The sequence below is a fragment of the Diceros bicornis genome, chromosome 26 (genome assembly GCF_020826845.1).
Source record: "Diceros bicornis minor isolate mBicDic1 chromosome 26, mDicBic1.mat.cur, whole genome shotgun sequence".
In the NCBI taxonomy this organism is placed as follows: domain Eukaryota; kingdom Metazoa; phylum Chordata; class Mammalia; order Perissodactyla; family Rhinocerotidae; genus Diceros; species Diceros bicornis.
The window spans coordinates 21,887,452-21,904,012 of NC_080765.1; the positions used below are offsets into that span (position 1 = coordinate 21,887,452).

The 16,561-nt window shown below is 57.0% G+C and overlaps 3 protein-coding genes across 7 annotated transcripts; all 3 read right to left on the bottom strand.

The window, feature by feature from the left end:
* Positions 1 to 205: 205 nt before the first annotated feature.
* On the bottom strand, positions 206 to 4,641 carry TBX6 (T-box transcription factor 6). Its single transcript, XM_058569695.1, has 8 exons — positions 4,351 to 4,641; positions 4,031 to 4,265; positions 2,824 to 3,091; positions 2,596 to 2,742; positions 2,448 to 2,518; positions 1,182 to 1,255; positions 916 to 1,099; positions 206 to 818 (listed from the first exon to the last, which is right to left on the bottom strand). Exons 1-8 carry the CDS (start codon positions 4,466 to 4,468, stop codon positions 605 to 607), a joined length of 1,311 nt encoding a protein of 436 aa, XP_058425678.1. The 5' UTR covers positions 4,469 to 4,641; the 3' UTR covers positions 206 to 604.
* Positions 4,642 to 5,618: 977 nt separating this feature from the next.
* Positions 5,619 to 8,968, bottom strand: YPEL3 (yippee like 3). 5 transcript variants are annotated; one of them, XM_058569699.1, is made up of 6 exons: positions 8,831 to 8,968; positions 7,968 to 8,150; positions 7,818 to 7,861; positions 7,496 to 7,604; positions 7,077 to 7,161; positions 5,619 to 6,104 (listed from the first exon to the last, which is right to left on the bottom strand). In XM_058569699.1, exons 2-6 carry the CDS (start codon positions 8,082 to 8,084, stop codon positions 6,052 to 6,054), a joined length of 408 nt encoding a protein of 135 aa, XP_058425682.1. In that variant the 5' UTR covers positions 8,085 to 8,150; positions 8,831 to 8,968; the 3' UTR covers positions 5,619 to 6,051. The 5 variants fall into 5 exon arrangements, 4 of the variants coding, with proteins under 4 accessions (XP_058425682.1, XP_058425681.1, XP_058425679.1 ...); XM_058569698.1 differs by lacking the exon at positions 8,831 to 8,968 and adding an exon at positions 8,709 to 8,824; XM_058569696.1 differs by lacking the exon at positions 8,831 to 8,968 and having other exon boundaries at positions 7,968 to 8,696.
* A 1,237-nt stretch (positions 8,969 to 10,205) lies between these two features.
* GDPD3 (glycerophosphodiester phosphodiesterase domain containing 3) lies at positions 10,206 to 16,533 on the bottom strand. Its single transcript, XM_058569700.1, has 10 exons — positions 15,786 to 16,533; positions 15,472 to 15,514; positions 15,101 to 15,236; positions 14,972 to 15,017; positions 14,695 to 14,813; positions 14,522 to 14,611; positions 14,079 to 14,212; positions 12,231 to 12,290; positions 12,072 to 12,123; positions 10,206 to 10,405 (listed from the first exon to the last, which is right to left on the bottom strand). The coding sequence occupies exons 1-10, from the start codon at positions 16,327 to 16,329 to the stop codon at positions 10,268 to 10,270; spliced, it is 1,362 nt and encodes a 453-aa protein (XP_058425683.1). The 5' UTR covers positions 16,330 to 16,533; the 3' UTR covers positions 10,206 to 10,267.
* Between the last annotated feature and the right edge of the window lie 28 nt (positions 16,534 to 16,561).

A 16,561-nucleotide genomic window follows, 5' to 3' on the forward strand; every position in this document is an offset into this window, starting at 1 on the left:
ATGAGCGTCAGGACATGGATTCCCCCATCTTTCTGAAGAGGAAACAGGCCTGGAGCAGGTTGATGTACATGCACAAGGTCAGGCAGCTGGAAATAGCAAGTCTAGATCGGGGCCTGGGTCTTCCTGCAAAACCTTTGCTCACCCCCACGCTGCCCAGGGGCGAACACCCGTTAGCCCAATGTTTCCAGAGCACTGATGTCTTTAGAGTTTTATTAACCAAAACACTCTGGTCCTGAGAACAGATGGGTGTGGCTTGCGTTGGGGCGAGGGGGAAGAACTTGCTGAGCCCAAGGGTGAGGCCGGGGAGGTGGGGGTGCTGGTCCGAGGCCCATTTGGCCAGGCAGAGCCTCCCTCCATTCACACCGAGGTGAGAGCTGGGAAGGGGAAGCTGGCCCCAGCTGGACTCGCAGCAGCTTAGCCAGAGCTTTGAAGCCAGAGGGGGTGGGAGTGAAATCAAAGTGTGAAGTGGAGTGGGGAGGCCCAAGGCAGCCATTTGGTGTGGGGGATGGGGCCGCTGGAAGCGAGGGGGCTACGGGCCTGGGGGAAGGGAACTGGAGGTTTGTAATGGAGGACAGGGAGGGAGGCAGAGGGGCCCCGCAATAGCTCAGTACATTGGTTTGGAGCCTACATCGAGGTAAGCCCCAGGTCCAGGGTAGGGCAGGGGGAAGGGGCCCCCTTGGAGGAAGTGCGAGGCAAAGGGTGCTGGGGGTGCAGCTGCTGGGTATCCAGAGCCGCCTGGCCCAGGCTGCAGCTCCAGGAATGCTGCTGAGTAGGGGGCTGGGCGCCCAGAGTCTGGAGCTTCAGGGAAGCTGGGGTTCCTGAAGTGGCGAGAGAGGTGTCAGAACAGGGGAGCAGGACCCCCCCCCCCCCGCCCCAGCCTGGAACAGCCCAGCCCTGTGACCTTGTCCCACTTGCCTGGTTGGAAGGTGACCAGGGGCCCCATGGAAAGCTGCAGGGTGCAGAAGGTAGGCCTCGGCACTGGGGCCACCACATGGAGGAGCTGGGGCAGGGGCAGCTTCCCGGGGCGCTGGGGCCTGCTCTGGATCTGACTCACGAATGTCCCCACCCAGAGTGGAATCACAGGGACCACCTGGTGCATCTGGGGAGACAGAAGGGACAGGTTGGGCCAAGGAGGATCAGCATCTCAGGCCTGTCCCCATCACCACCAGGACTACACTCACCTCCACTCCCATAGGCCTCTGTGGCTACTGGCTCTGGGCCCCGCAGTTTCCTCTTCACACGGGCGTCTCGCTCCCTGGGGAAGAGGGGTGGTGGTGGTGGTGATGATGACGACAGTGATGATGGTGATGATGGTAATGATGATGGTAATAATAGCACTTACCAGGTGCCAGGCATTCCACCCTCCCAGGGACCCTATCAGGTAGGTGCCATTATTATACCCATTTTACAGATGAAGGAACTGAAGGCCAGAGAATTAAATGACTAGAAAGTGGCTGAGCTGGAATTTATTTCCCACTTGAAACTTTCCAATGGTTTCCAATTGTATTTAGAATTAATGGAAACTCCTTCCCAAGCTACAAGGCCAGGGCATGGTCTGAACCCAGCTCACCCCATCTTGCTCGCTCTGCCCATCTCCACTGTAGCTGCTTTTCAGCCCCACTCTGGAATCCTCTTCCATCCCCTCTTCACCTGCTTAGCTCATCCTTCTTGTCCCAGTTCAAGCAGAACTTCCTCAAGGAAGTCCTCCCAACCTCCCACAGCACCACACACCCTCCCTGATAACATTTGTCAACAGTTCTGCTTTTACATTTGGTAGGGTGATCCTCTGAGTCACGTCTGTCTCTTCTGCCTGACTGTAAGCTCCTTGAGCGCAAAGGCCAGCTCTGAGGGGGCAGTACTCAGAATAGAAGCCAAAGTCCTAACTAAACCTTTACTGTCCAACATAATCTGGCGGGAGCTCCCCATCACCTCTCAACTTGCCTCTCCACTCCAGCTACACCTCAGGCATGCTCCCCCCTCAGGGCCCTTGCACATGCTGTTCCCACTCCCTGGTAGGCTTTTCCTCAGATCTTCACATGGCTCCCTCTCATACTTCCTTCAGGACCTTTCCAGGCCTCTAATCTAAAATACCTCACTCCAGCCCTTCCTATTTTCCTCCCTTGCTTTGTTTCTTTTCTCTTTAGAACTTATTCCTAACCTATAAGCTTTTATTTATTTCTCTTGTTTACCTGTCTAGTCTGCCCACTAGAAGAGAATCAGTTCCTGAGGGCAGGGACTTTAGTTTGTTTTGTTTACTGATGCACCTCCAGTGCCTAGAAGTGCGCCTGGCACAGAGCAGGTACTAAACAAGTGTCTGTCGAATCAATGAGTGAAGAAATGTCTTTACTTACCATTGTGTTCCTGGCATCCAGCACAGTGCCTGGCACATAGTGGGCGATTAATAAATATTTGCTGAATGAACGAGTGAACGAATGAACAATGCCCACCTCTTACAGTTTCTGCCATTCTCCCGGAAGCCCTTGGCAAAGGGGTTGGCAGCGATCTTCAGTTGTGTGATCTGGGGGCACACACTCAGGGTCAAAGCTCCCGCAGCCTGGGCAGGGCGCCGCCACCCCCTCAAGCAGGCTCACTTACCCGTGGGTTCTGGTAGGCTGTCACGGAGATGAATGTGGTCTCAGGGAAGCGGAAGGAGGCAACGCCCCCCCAGTGTTGGCTGCAAAGCTGGGCGGCCCGCACCAGGTGTACGCGGGGCTGGTACTTGTGCATAGAGTGCAAGATCAGCTGGGAGAGAAGAAACAGGAGTGACCTCCTGCCCCGGGCCCCATCCCCAACCCCCATCTGGGGTCCCCGCCTGGGCCTCACGTGGCCGTGGGGGTCCAGTGTGCTGTTGGTGAGCTTGACACGATGGAAAGACACAGGCTGCCGCATCCAGTGGGCACCAGTGGCAGGAGAGTCAGGGTGAATGTAGACGCGGTCAGGCAGGCGGGGCTCTGCCTTGCCGCTGGGCTCCCAGCGCCGGCCCTGCCAGCGGTAGCGAGCCCCGTCCACCGGAATCACATCAAGAAGAAACAGGTAGCGGGCCTCGGGGTCCAGGCCGGTGACTGATACCCGGCAAGCAGGGAACATGCGCCTGGACAGGGAAGGGGACGAGAGAGGCCTGGAGCTACCCACTGGCCAGGAGTGGACCCAGGATCGGCAAGGGGCCATAGGCACCAGCTCATCCAGTTCTATGAGAGAAACGTTGAGGAGGTGGAATCAGAACTCAGAGGGCAGGGTCTGAGAGCTGGAAGCTCGTCTCATCCCATTTCACAGATGGGAAACAGGACAGACAGGTGATCTGACCAGGGTTACACACCAGGTTAGGAGCAGAGCCCAGACTCCTGACTCCCGGCTCCTCAAACTCCATTTGCAGAAGCAGAGGTGACACGTTTTTCTCTCGGAAATCTTGCCAAGAGCCTCCTGCTCCCCACCCTGGCCTCCTCACCTGATCTCCAGCACCAGAATCTACAGCACCTGGACAAATGTGCTTCAGAAAAAAAAATGCTGTGCCTTCAGCGAGGCAGAGGACTTACCAAGCTAAGGCCTGAGCTCCTGGCCTAGATAAAGACCCTGATACAGGCTACACACTGACCACATCCTTGCCTCCAGGGTGACCCAGGACCTTGTCACATACTGACCCCTGATCCTGGCCAGATTTCCCTGATGCTGGTCACTGGCTGGCCCTTGATTCTAATCATAGTCTGAACCCTGACTCCAGCCACAGACTGATCCCTCATCCAGGCCACATACTAACCCATAAACCAGCCAGACTTTCTGACCCCAGCCTAGACTGACCTATGACCTTTGCCATAGGCTGGTCTCTAAACCAGCCACAGACTCCACAGACTGACCCTTGACCCTTGCCACAGAATGACCCCTCACCCAGGCCACAATCACATTGTGAACTTAGGCAGAGCTCTAGGCCCCCTAGAAACTCCCACACCTAGCCCCCTCACCAGGAACTCTGCTTTCCCAAGAGACCCCCACCAGGAACACCCTGGGTCCTCTGACCCTGGCCTAGCCCCCTCACCTCCCAGCTTTGGTGATGATCATCTCTGTTCCCACGGAGTTGAACTCTTTCCACAGCTCCCGGTTCTCCAGGCTCAGGCTTACTCCAGGGAGTGATTGAAGGGCCTCTGGGGCTGGGGGGACTGGCTCAGTGCCCAGGGCTGGGGGCAGAGGGGGCAGAGGTGGGGGAGCAGCCAGGGGGCGGGGAGCAGCATCAATCCCAGAGAGGAAGCAATCCAGTTTGGGAGTGTCCAGATCTGGAGACGAGGGGAGAATGAGGAGTCAGCCAGGCGCCACAGCACCCCCCCAATCCACACACACAGGAGCTCATCCCAAGCTCACCAGGATAGCGGTAGCCCTCTGCCAGGGCGGGTGGGAAGCTGGAATCTGCCCCAGGCTGGGGCGGCCCAAGGCGGTAGCCGGTCCCCAGGGAGGGGTACAACTCCCGTGGATGGTACATGGAGTAGTCCTGTTTAGCTTCAGGTCACACTGCCTAGAGTCCCCCAGTGCTGAGAGATGCCCCCTTTATAGCTCACAGCTCAGCCTCTTCCAGACCCAGGATCACAGCCCCTCCCCTCTTTGGGGCCCTGGAGTTGGGCTGGGGTGGAGACCCCTGGGGCCTGGAAGGGGTCCAAGAGGGGGCCGGATACCTGGGTACCCTCCCCTTCTCCCCTCCTCCCCCCAGGCTTCATTAGCCCCGACCCCCTGCCCCCTCATTACATAATTAACTCCTCGGCCTGATTGATCCCCGGGGCTCGGACAGGGACGCAGTTTGGCGCTTCCGGCCAGCTGGTCCCCGTTCCCACGGGGGGAGCCCCGGCTAGGGATAACCTACTGAGGGGCGTGACCTGGACCCTGGGATGGAGCCTGGAGTCCTGGGGCAGACTGTGGCGCCCAGGCTTTTCTGGCAGGTGACCTCCCTTCACTTGAAGGACAGGGCTTGAGGGACTAAGCATGACTGGAGGGAAAGAGCAGGGCTGGAGGGACACAGCCTGAGCTTATTGTTACGAGGACACTGGGGACCTCGAGGAGTTCACAGCCGAAGCCTGAATCCTGCAGTCCTTCCTAGTTCCCATTCTGAAAATCCTCCACCTTTGGCCAAGTCTCAAAAGTTTAGAGGCGCCGGCGCAGCTCGACAGTTCCTGACGGCCGGCGCCTGGGTTTCCCAGAAGGTCCCGCGCTGGGGAACCCTCGGAACTACACTTCCCAGCAGGCCCAGCGCCGAGACTCGGCGCAGAGAAGACAAAGAGTTGCCGCTGGGGCCGCTGGAAGTTGTAGTCGAGACGAGATGGGCGGCGAAACTGGCGGCGCGGTTGTCTCCCAGGAGAACTGCCCCTAGGCGGCGGCAAAACGCTAAGGCCGACAAGACGCAGATCAGCCGAGGTCAAGGCCTAGGGAGCTAGAGTGGGCTCGGGGATCTCCACCGGCAGTGAGACCCGTCCTGGGTCCTAGAGAACATGGCTGAAGCCAGGCCCCAGGAATGCAGGCTCCCACCTTTGACCACCGTGCCTACTCCATGCCGCGTCGGGACTCAAAAGGGAACAGGTCTATAGAGGCAGGAATCTGCGTGGAGTCCCCCTTTCCTGGATTCCACATGAGCCTGGGCTGTCTCCACTCCATTGTTTTATTATGTACAAACGCTACAGAACAAGGGGAGCAGACGCGCGTGGGGTAAGAAGGGCCCGGTGGGAGGAGAAGTTCACAGGGCAGACGGTGCACTGGGGCCAAGAGAGCAGCACGTAGGCCATATCTATAGGGAAGGCGGGGCAGGAAGGGGTTAAAAACGAGATCCAAGCCAGCCAGATCGCAGGGAGGTGCGGGGGTGTCATCCACCTTCTGAGCTCCCCCCAAGGTCACAGTGCATGCAATAAAATATATATGTACAGGAGCTGGATCCTTCCTCTGCAAGGGCCCTGAGGGTCCAGAGCTCCCTTCGGGTGGAGGGAAGCCAGTGGCGCCCCCTGGCGGCCAGGCCGGGCTGGAGCCACATGCGGCAGGAGCAGGGGTCAGTCCCAGCCGTTGTCTTTGATCATGTGGTTGAGTTCAATGATGTACTTCCCCTCTTTGTACTTCTGGCTGCTCTCGAAGGCCTGTTCCTGAAAGGAGGGGAGAGGCCGTCATCTCTGAGGCAAGGGCGTTACCAAAGGGACAGGGGTTGGGGAGTGGATATGATTGGCCCCATTTTACATAGGAGGAAACTGTCACCCAGAGAAGCCAAGCCACCTGCACGCAGACAGCTGGTAAATGGCAGGGCCAGGTTTCTCACTAACAGGGGATAGACAAAACTCTATGAATTACGGGTACTTTTTAAGTACTAATGGTGGCTCCAACAGAGAGGATATGGAAGTTTCTAAAAGATCCGGGGATTACAAACCAGTAGCCTGAGGGCCAAATTTTGGCCTACGCATATGTTTTGTTTGGCCAGTAGAGAGTTTAATAACTTTAAAATACTAAAATAGAGGCAGACCATGCTCACTCCAGTTTGCCAAAAACTGTCCCGCCTTCCCAGGTGTATGTTGCCCCTTTTGCAGATCCACAGTATCTGCTTGGCCCTGCAAGCACTTGAGTTTTTAACCCCTGGATTAGGCCACCTCTTTATTTCCCAGTGGTCCAGAGAGGCAAAGCCACCTGTCTGGGGACACAAAGCAAATCTGTGGCAGGGCCAGGGGTGAAGTCAGGTCAGGGCTGTCTGTCTGCCGGTCTCTGCCTGGGGCATCCACCTCACAGTGGCATCACAGCTCCAAGCGATGCCTCAGGAGTCCTGTCCCTTGCAGTTCCCCAAGAGCATCTTCTTTTGCTGCATCTAATCTGATCCCCATAACAATTTTGGGTGCCAGGTAGCAGCTTTATCCTCCACTGCCAGATAAGGAAATGAGACTCAGGGCAGTGAAATGAGACCCTGGACAGCAGCAGTGGCAGTGAGGGCAGTGGAAAAGGAGGCTCATGGACCCCGGCTCCGTGTTGCTTGGGCAATTTCTCTGATCCTCTGAACGGGAACAGAAGCTGGGGGTCAAGGGTTTCGAGTTAAAAAACAAAACTAGAATTCTGGTCCCTATTCTGTTACTTACCAGTTGTGTGACCTTGGGCAAGGTACCTAACATCTCTGGGCCTTCCTTTCTTCTTCTGTAAAGTGGAGATAATAATAGACTCTACCTACAGGATTGTTGTAATGATTGAATGAGATAATATATGCCAAGCACATAACAGTGCATGACACATAAGCATTCAATAAATGGTAATTCTGATTATATCCTCATCTCTAAAATGGGGATACTTGTGCCTGTGAGGAGAGGGATGGGTTAAGAGAAAAATTCTAAAAGCCCTTGTAGGATGTGAGGGACAAGAAACATGGTCAGAGAATGAAAAGACAGTTTGACTCATGTGAGCTGGGCCTGTACAGGCTGAAAGATTACCAGATGACTGCTTGTGATGAGGTGATGTGAGGTCAGGTCAAAGGCTAGCCTGGGGTGAGAGGTCACTGACTCACATATTTCCAGCCCAAAGTGGTCTTGCAGTTCTCGCAGTGGATGTCAGCGACAGCATGGAGGCCTGTCAGCAGCACCCGCTCCTCGGCTGGCCCGCAGCCCACGTTCACCCTGCGGCGACATGGGGGCAGTCCCAGGGAGGGTCCCGCCATCACCAAGCCCCCCTCTATCTTGTATCCAACTGTGTCTGTCCTTAGTGTCCAAGAGAAGGGCCATAATACCTTCCTGCCTGAACCAGGGGACTCTAGGAGTCTCAGCATGATGCCAGGGGTCACAGGTCACAACAGAGGTCAGAGAAAGAAAGAAGGATGGGCAAATACTCACACAGAGTTGAAGAGGTAGGCACGCCCCTGACTGCCCTGGAAGGACTAAAGGGTGGGAGGGAGAGAAAAGGGAGGTCAAGGCTATTGGTGGGGAGCTTTACCAGGCAGCCCCTCTAGCCTCGCATTTCAGCCCCGACTGTGACCTGGTTACCTTAGAGATGAGGTCGTCGTGGTTGGCCAGGTGAGCGCGGCAGTGGGCACAGCTATACCTCCGGTGACAATCATCCAAGTAGGCCTGAAATGTCTTGGGCTTTGAAATCCGCACCATGGCGGGGGCCGGGGGCAGTGGCCCCACGCGGGGAGCGGCCCAAGGGGAGCAGAGGGAGCCCAGTGCCTGCCGGAGAGGAAGTGAGTGGGCTGTCAGGAGCTGGGCCACACACATACAGGCACGCCCAGGGCCACGGGGACTCTCTCTGTCACACTTGGCTGCTGTCTCCTCTCCCTAGAGCCAGCAGCCTCTCCAGGGGCCAGAAGCGTCTCAGTTTAGACTCATTGAGGAGGCCTCAAGTTGCATGAGTAGAGAAACTGAGGCTAGGAGGAACTCAGGATGAGTCACCCACCTGCTTTCAGCCCCACCCCTGCTGACCTGGCAATTGAAGCTGGAGGAAGGGGCTTTAGCGTGGATGAGCTGTCAGTTCTTCGTTTAGAGGGAGCAAGGAGGGGTTAGGAATTGGATGGTCCTTAGGACCTCATCTGAACGGCTGGGCGAAGGGGGACGGCTTCACTTGAGGTACAGGGAGTTCACATGGGGAGAGGGTCCCTCACCTGCAGAAGGCAGGAGGCCTCACTGAAGGTGGAGGGTCACCTAGGAGGGAGGGGCTCTTACCCGGGGGCGCTGAGGCCTTGTCTATGTCGGGGGGGGGGGGGTCTTACCTGCATCGCGGACCCTTACCTGAGACCCCGGGGCTCACCCGGGGCGTGGGGGTGGGGGGCGGGCGCCGGGGGAAGGGGGCAGTCCTCGCTGGCGGGGCGGGGGCGCGGGGCGACGCGCAGCCCTGACGTTGCGGGCCTCACCTCGCCTGGGCGCGCGGGGGCCCGGTCCGCCGAGGTGGCCTGGCCTGGGAGTGGGGGGCGCTCCTGGTGGGCGCCGTCCCCCCAGGCCCGGGTTCGCAGCCGCCCCGACTTGTTTACACCGAGACCAGCTGCTGCCGCGGCTGCGGCGGGAGGGGGAGGGGGCCGGCCTCTGGTCCCGGCGGCCGCCGTGGCCAATCGACGCGCAGCATGCAAATGAGGGGGCGCGTCACACGGCGGCCGCGCAGGCCTGGGCTGCCCTTCCTCCTGCTCCTGGCGCCCGCCGGCCCGGAAATGCGGCTGCGGCCGGTCCCCCGGCCAGCCAGCTGCGCCGCCCCGGCCTCGCGCGGCTCTGAGGGGCAAGGATCTGAGGTTCCTGACCTGGCGTGGGTTTAGGAGGATGATGGTGTCTGGACGCAAGTCCCCGGGAAATGATAGTTATCCGCCTTTACCCGCCGCCGGTGCCCCACTCCCTTAATCCCCGCAGCAGTCCTACGAGGCAGCTTCTGCTATTGTTCCCATTTTACCGGGGAACTGAGGGCCAAAGAGGTCTAGCAGCTCTCCCGAAGTTATCCAGCTCGTGAGAGGCAGTTAGGATTCTGACTTTGGTCTGATTCCACCGTCTTTGCGGTAGCAGCAGGGACATACTCTTGGAATGGAAGAGCTAAAGATGTCCATCTGTATTAGACCCCCGGGAGGCAGACCCACGGAACCAGCCCATTCTTGTTGAGCATCACTTCCTCTGATGCCCCTGCCCCTCCAGGCTGGGTTAGGTGTCTGCTGTGGGCTTCCTCCTTTCCCTTGCTCACCTCTGAACTCGGTCGAAAATGTCTTTTTAAACATGTGTCTGCCGTACTAGACTTGTCTTGTTCCCTGCAGTGGCCCCAGTACCCAGCCTGGCCTAGAGTAGTCAATGAACATTTGTGAAATATGTGATTCACTAAATGAAGAGGGCTCTAGGGCTGGACAGGGCTGAGGAATTTGGGAGCTTCTGGAGTAGGAGACCTGGGAGTGGAAGGTTGGCATGGCTGAGGCAGCAGATGGGCGCTGTCCCAGCCATGCCCACCCTCTGCAGTCACGTGAGTCAAGTCCCTTGCTGTGTGCCCCCGGGGCTCTTAATGGCCTCAGGAGAATGGAACCATTATCTGTGGCTTTGAAGGGGCAGGGGGCCTTGCTCCTCAAGGGACATTCCTGAGGAGAGTGGAGGCCAGGCTGGCATAGGGTGTGGTACTACTGTAGGTCTGGAATGTAGTGGAACCAGTGGGTCAGGCTGGTTAGGGCCCCAGACTCTGGCCCTAGGCTGGCTTCTTCCGCCCTAAGCTGCCATCTTGGCAGTTTTCTAGGCTCTCCCCCACTCTGTCGCCCAAGCACAAAGACATGACTGAAAAGAAAGTATTTATTGGGGAAGAGAAATAGGGGAGAGGGCGAAGGCCTCCAGGCTCAGGAGGCCCGGGCAGCTGCTCCTTGGGTGTCCAGGTAGCGCCTCAAGGCTGTGGGGTAATCAGTGATGATGCCAGTGGCCCCCAGCCTGAAGGCTACTTCAAAATCTGACTCTTCATTAAGGCACCAAAATATCACCTGCGTGGGGAGGGAGGGGCTTGTAGTTTCCAAACAACTTTACCTGGAACTTTCCGTTGCATCCAGATGGTGGGAGCTCTCCTCTGCAGAGACCTCCCAGCAGTGGTATGCTGGAGTTGATTGCTAAATTTTCAGGAATTTTGCAAACTAGTTATGAAACACAGCCATTCTTAAATATTAAATTATATAAACTTGCAATTCAATAAATTATATTAAAAACAAAGGTAATAAATACTCAAAACTCATCACTTCCTAATTATTTTACTATTACCTGTGCTCTGAAGGTTATTCATGTCTGCTGAACGTGTCAGATGGAAATACTATGTAACAGTGGGCTACCACACACCTCTTCCCAACTCTGTGTTCAGTGACTTCATGCTGGTAGCCTGAAATCCACCAGAGTGGGAGTATCTACAGCAGGGAAATTATCTAATACTCAAATCAGGGTGTTATTTTTTTTTCCGGAGAGCCAGTTGTGGAAGGTTTGCCAGCATGCCAATGCCTCCCAGCATCTGCTGCGGCTCCGCATCTTCCCTGTCTCCTGAGTCCCCTCTTGTGGGCACCGAGATAGGCAGAGGTAGTATCTGTATCCTGGACAAGTCACTGGACCTCTTGGTTTCTTAATGTGACCAATGAGAGTGATGGGCCAACCTTCCAGAGTTGTGAAGACCCGCCGAGTGGGAGGGCTGATCTGAAAGAGCTGTCATCCCCATGCCTCAGTCACCCCCACATCTGGTCAGTGGCCGGGTCCTGGCCCGTCTGTGGGTAATTCTTCCATCCATCCCCACTGCTGCCACCCGAGCCCAAATCCTGTCAGTGGCAGCGTCAGCCTCTCTGCTTGCACAGTGGCCCCCACAATCACTTCTCCACGTGGTGGCCAGAGTGACCCTCACTCAGCAAACCTCAATTGGATCAGGTCTTTCCCCTGCTTAAGCCCCTCAAAAGCTTCTCTTCCTTTCAGGCTGAAGTCCTGGCTCCTTACTGAGGTGCGCGGGCTGCCTGCCTCAGCCTCTGCGGCCTCCTCTAGCGCCCCTTGCGCCGATTCCTCCACTGCAGCCTGGTGGAACCCGGCTCAGCTCCTCGGACTGCCATGGCCTCCTGCTCCTCCTGGCCTTCCCACATGCTGAGCCTCCTGGGGAGAGTCTCTTCCCTTCCCCTCACCGCAAGCCAGCTCCTCACTTCTTCTAGAAGGCCTTCTCTGACCCCAAAGACCACAGCACTGTTTCCTTTCTGTCCACTCATTGCCCCTGCGATGACCTGCTTCATTTCCTTCCTCTGCCCTTGATAGCACAGGGCCTGGAACGCAGTGCGTTCTCAACAAAGTTCTGCTAATTAAATGACCTGGTCAAAGCTGGTGCTCAGGAGAGAGGGAGGGGGTGGACTGGGCTGGTTTTTCACTTCTCTGGTCTTTCCCCTGCTCCCCTCATCAGGGATCAGGACAGTTCAATACATCAGCAGCAGCATCATGGCTGGCATTTATCAAGCCCTTACTAAGTACCAGTTACACATCCAGAAGAGTTAAATATACCATTATCCCTATTTTACAGATGAAGAAACCAAGACTCAGAAGGTGACCTGCCCAAGTGCCCCAGCTAGTTGGTGGCAGGGCTATGACTGGAATGCTGTGCTAGGCCCACGCCGAACCACCTACTTGCTGAAGCATTACCTGTACCCCTCGCCGCTCCAGGTGTTGGATTAGACTCTTCCTCATGATGAACCTGGTGGGGAGGGGGGGGTGGCGAAGACCATGATGAGAGGGGACTAAGGAGAAGGGCGGTGGCAGGGCTTATGTGGACACTCCACCCAACCTTTTCCCCCACCTCACCATTTGGAAACCACAGCCGCCAGGTGGTTCAGCCCAGGGCAGGAAAATGGGAAGTAGGTCCTGTGGAGAGGTGGTGTTGTGGTCAGCCCCTTGCAGGGGGTCTCTGTCACAGGGGTGGGGTGGGCTGGTAGTGACTCCCTAACTAGTATAATCCCACCCCCTCTAGAAGAACCTCTGCAGTTCTTCTAGAACTGCACTGCACAAGAACCCATCGTGCAGTGAGATCCTACTCCTGTATCCTTGACTCCCTGCTTTGAGGGTGTGCCCCTCACCTCACCGTTTTACAGAAGAGGAAACTGAGTCTTCAAGAGCTAAAGTGATTTGCCCAAGGTCACACACCAAATCCGTGGTGGGGCCAGGACCAGCACTCCGCTTGATTCTCAAGCTGGACATGTAATCTGGAGGTCTTCCTGGTTGGGCTGGTCCAGCTTCCTGAGACAAGATAGCGCTTAATGGGTTGGCTACTTGCCCCTAACTGTCCCACTGCAGGCGTGACTTTAGAGGCCCTTCTACAATGTCCCAAGGCAGGCTTTGCTGTGTGACCTTGGGCAAATTACAGAACCTCTCTGAGCCTCAGATTCTCCATGGGTACTATGGGGGTCGATTCCTGTATCTCCTGGGGGTGCTGCAAGGTAAAGCTCCCATAAACTAAAGGATGTGAAAACACTTTGTAAACCGTGTATTAAAAGGTATGTATACAAAGTTCTGTAGTACAATGATCTCTTTGTAGGGAGGGATTGTGGGGGCTGGCTAGGACAACAGAGGGGAGCAGAAAGCACCGGGAGCCACCACAGAGGAGTTCTCAAAAAGCAAAGGGAGGAGCCAGGCTTGAGAGCTGGGGAAGGATCCAAATTCCTGATACTTTACCCAGCTGTTACTTTTTTTGTGTGTGTGAGGAAGATCAGCCCTGAGCTAACATCCGTGGGGATCCTCCTCTTTTTGCTGAGAAGACTGGCCCTGGGCTAACATCCGTGACCATCTTCCTCCACTTTATGTGGGACGCCGCCACAGCATGGCCCGACAAGCGGTGCATGGGTGCGCGCCTGGGATCCGAACCCGGGCCGCCAACAGCGGAGCACGCGCACTTAACCGCTATGCCATGGGGCCGGCCCCCCCACCCCCACCCCCACCCCCACCCCGCGCTGTTACTTTGTTAATCCTTGTCTCCCAACAGGAAAATGCTTGCTTTTCCTTTTGAGAATCAGAGAGTGATGCTGTAATTAATATCTGTCTCCTCAGCCAGACTGTAAGCTCACTGAGGGCCTTACCCCACCCACACTGGTCTTATTTACTAGTGTAACTGCACCTGGAACAGAGTAGGCATTCAATAAATATTTGTCAGATGAATGGATGAATAAAAACTTTGTCCTAGGGGCCGGCCCGGTGGTGTAGTGGTTAAGTTCGCATGCTCCACTTCGGTGGCCCAGGGTTCCCCGGTTTGGATCCTGGGCAGGGACCTACTCACCGCTCATCAAGCCATGTTGAGGTGGCATCCCATATAGAACAGCTAGAAAGACCTACAACTAGGATACACAACTATGCACCAGGGCTTTGCGGGGGTGGGTGGAATTTTGTCCTAAAACTCCATCCGCATCAACACACATTTGCACAGAATTTCAGGGGGTTCGTGGCCCCCTTAGTATTTATGAATGCCGGGTGAGAACCACTGACTTCAAAGCACCCCAGGATCTATCCTTGAGGGTTGCCAGGGAGCTGGGGAAACTGGCTCTCCCGCTCCACAAGGGACCCTGTGCAATGGGGCTTGAGGTGGGGGGTGTTTTTCTGAAGACAGAAACAGCCAGAGGCCTGGAGGAGGACAAAGAAGGGAGACAGGGACCCTGTGGGTACCTGTTGATGATGGTGGGCAGGAAGCAGATGAAAAACCTCTCAGGGATCGGGATGAAGGGCAGCAGCCCCAGGTAATAGAGCAGCAGCAGCCAGAATCCTCGGCTTGTTGTGAAGGAGAATGGCATCTCGGGGTTCTGGGAGGCAAGGGGAAGGAAGAAGGGGGATCAGTCTGCTCCTGGGGAAGCAGAGAGGAGGCTTGGCCTTCGGGAGAAACAGTTTTGGACATTCAGGAAGCCCTACTACCTGCAGGATCAGAGCCACATCTGGGCCTGGCATTGCAGGCCTAAGTGTACCTCCCCGTGCCCACCAGCAGGCCTTTGCTCACACGCTTTCCCCACCATCCCATCCCTCCAAATCCGACCCTTGGAGACCCTGCGCATGGCCAGTTCCTCCAGAACCCCTAGACCCCTCCAGCCTAGGCCCCTGCAGGGCCAGGGACTCACGGCAGCCTTGCATTTCTTCATGATTGAGCTCTTCTCCGAGGCCCAGATGGTGATTTCACTGCGGTCAAAGCGCCTCACCAGGCCTGCTATCTGGGAAGAGGAGGAGGCGATGAAGGGGAAAGTCAGACTTCTCTCCGGCCCTGGGCCCCGCCCACCCCTGCCTGCAGCACCACCTTGTGAATGAGCTCGTCATTTTCCCCTTTGACCTCCACGCTCATGGGCATCCGAGGGAACCTCCGGAACAAGTCCTCCAGACGCATCATGTGCCGGTCTGACCCATGTGCAAAGCGGCCTGGGGGGTTGTAGGAAGAGGGATCAGAAAAGGATTGGTGGGGTGGGGGTGGGAACCCAGAGGGCGGGGAGCGAGTCCCAGAGAAGAGAGGGCAGGAGGTTGAGGCCATGACCCCGCGGGGGCTGGCTCAGCCCAAGGCTCACAGCCCATGCTCTCACCTGGTGAGAAGTAAACCTCCAGCTCCTCCTTGTAGAGGGGCAGCTCCTGGGGAGAGCAGGGAGCATGTCACCAGGAGGCATGCATGGAGGCATGGTGGCTCTCTGGGTACAGTGGGGGCAAAGGCCCACCTCAAAGTCCAGGCTGCCCACATCCCTATTCATGCCTGACTGGCGGGACAGGTTCTCATCGTGCGACACCACCACCACGCCGTCCCGTGTCAGCTGGCAGTCAAGCTCTAGGAGGTCAGCTCGCTGGGCCATGGAGCTAAGGGAGTGAAGGTCAGTGGTGGGAGGGGGACGGGGATGGGCCAGACTGTGGGGTGGTGGGGAGGTTTGGGGAGCATGGGGCAGAGTTCGAGGTGGAATGTGCAGGCTGTGTGCTACACACCTCCAGGAGGCTCCAGTCACCCAGACTAGGAAGTGAGTGGCACCCCTTGGTGTCATGCAGTGCACAACCGGCACAACCTTACCCGGCAGCTTGGCCAGGCAGGTGCACTCACTTCTCCATGGCCTCCATGGTGTTCTCCAGCCGTTCTCCAGATCCTGTGTGGGGTGGCTGGGGTGGGTCCCTGGGGTCCGGCCTCCCTGCTTCCCCCAGCCCCTGCCTTATCACCCCCAGTTGGCCCAAGCTGAATTTCTTCCTCATTCCACATCCTGCCCCACCACCCTGCTCTCCTCATACCTTGGTCTCTGCCCTCTAACATGCTCTCCCTTGGACCTACCCCTCTCTGCTGTCTGCCCTGGCACTTGTCTTGCTATCCTCACTCCACCTTCAGTAGCCACCACCCCCTCATCCTACCTCCGCCCAGCTTACCTCCCCGGTGGGCCCCCAGGCGGGGATAGAAGGCTGGAACCCAGGGGGTGTGCAGCAGGCGAGGCCGGCGCAGGAAGAAGATGGAGAGCATGACATAGCTGCCCAGGGCGGGCAAGGCATAGTACAGCAGAGGGCTCATGGCCACACTGCCTCTCCAGGCTCTGGCTGCAGCGAGCTCAGCCGTTCCTGATGGACTGTGCTGCCTCTCTGACTGCCTGGCCAATACAGGCTGGCTCCACCCCTGGCTGATACCACGCCCCTGGGACCTGCCGAGCCTGCTGCTGGCCTGGGGCCAGGCTGCAGGGCTCAGCTGGGGATGAGGTGGAGGCGGGAGTAGAGGCCAGGCAGCTCTGGCCCTCACACCCCCAGACCCTTCATAGACCCCAGCACCCCTCTGTCCTTGGCCACACTGGGGAATCAAGTCCTTCAACACCAGATCTGCTACAGCCTTCCCCCTTCCCACTGGTGTGTGTGGCCAGGGTATAAAACACACCACCCCTTGCCATTTCCAGAAAATCAGGGTGTGTGTAGGGTGCCCCTGCATCACCCCCAAATCACCCTCAGCCAGTCAGATGGGAAGCCATTATAGAGGAGCGAGGAGAGTGACTAAGGGGAAAATTGACCCCACTCTGTCCAGGAGTTTGGAGCTCCTTACACTGCCAACCTGAACCCTGGCCGGCTGGGGAGCCAGAGGTGACCAGGGCCAGGTAAAGCCACAGCTGGGAAGCAGCTGGGCTGAGAGTCAGTCCGCAAAGCAGCAACCGTTAGGGTCAGGG

Excerpts from the sequence above, each read along its gene's own strand:
- TBX6 (XM_058569695.1), bottom strand. The coding sequence starts at position 4,468 with ATGTACCATCCACGGGAGTTGTACCCCTCCCTGGGGACCGGCTACCGC. Across the intron at positions 4,266-4,350 it reads AGAGGGCTACCGCTATCCTG|ATCTGGACACTCCCAAACTG; the intron begins GTGAGCTTGGGA and ends CCTCGTCTCCAG. Across the intron at positions 2,519-2,595 it reads CAGCCTACCAGAACCCACGG|ATCACACAACTGAAGATCGC; the intron begins GTAAGTGAGCCT and ends GTGTGCCCCCAG.
- YPEL3 (XM_058569696.1), bottom strand. The coding sequence starts at position 8,198 with ATGTGTGTGGCCCAGCTCCTGACAGCCCACTCACTTCCTCTCCGGCAG. Across the intron at positions 7,605-7,817 it reads GCCTACCTCTTCAACTCTGT|GGTGAACGTGGGCTGCGGGC; the intron begins GTGAGTATTTGC and ends ATGTCGCCGCAG. Across the intron at positions 6,105-7,076 it reads TGCCCAAGGTCACACAACTG|GAACAGGCCTTCGAGAGCAG; the intron begins GTAAGTAACAGA and ends CCCTCCTTTCAG.
- GDPD3 (XM_058569700.1), bottom strand. The coding sequence starts at position 16,329 with ATGCAGGGGCACCCTACACACACCCTGATTTTCTGGAAATGGCAAGGG. Across the intron at positions 15,237-15,471 it reads ACCATGGAGGCCATGGAGAA|CTCCATGGCCCAGCGAGCTG; the intron begins GTGAGTGCACCT and ends TCACTCCCTTAG. Across the intron at positions 12,124-12,230 it reads GCGGCTGTGGTTTCCAAATG|GTTCATCATGAGGAAGAGTC; the intron begins GTGAGGTGGGGG and ends CCTCCCCACCAG.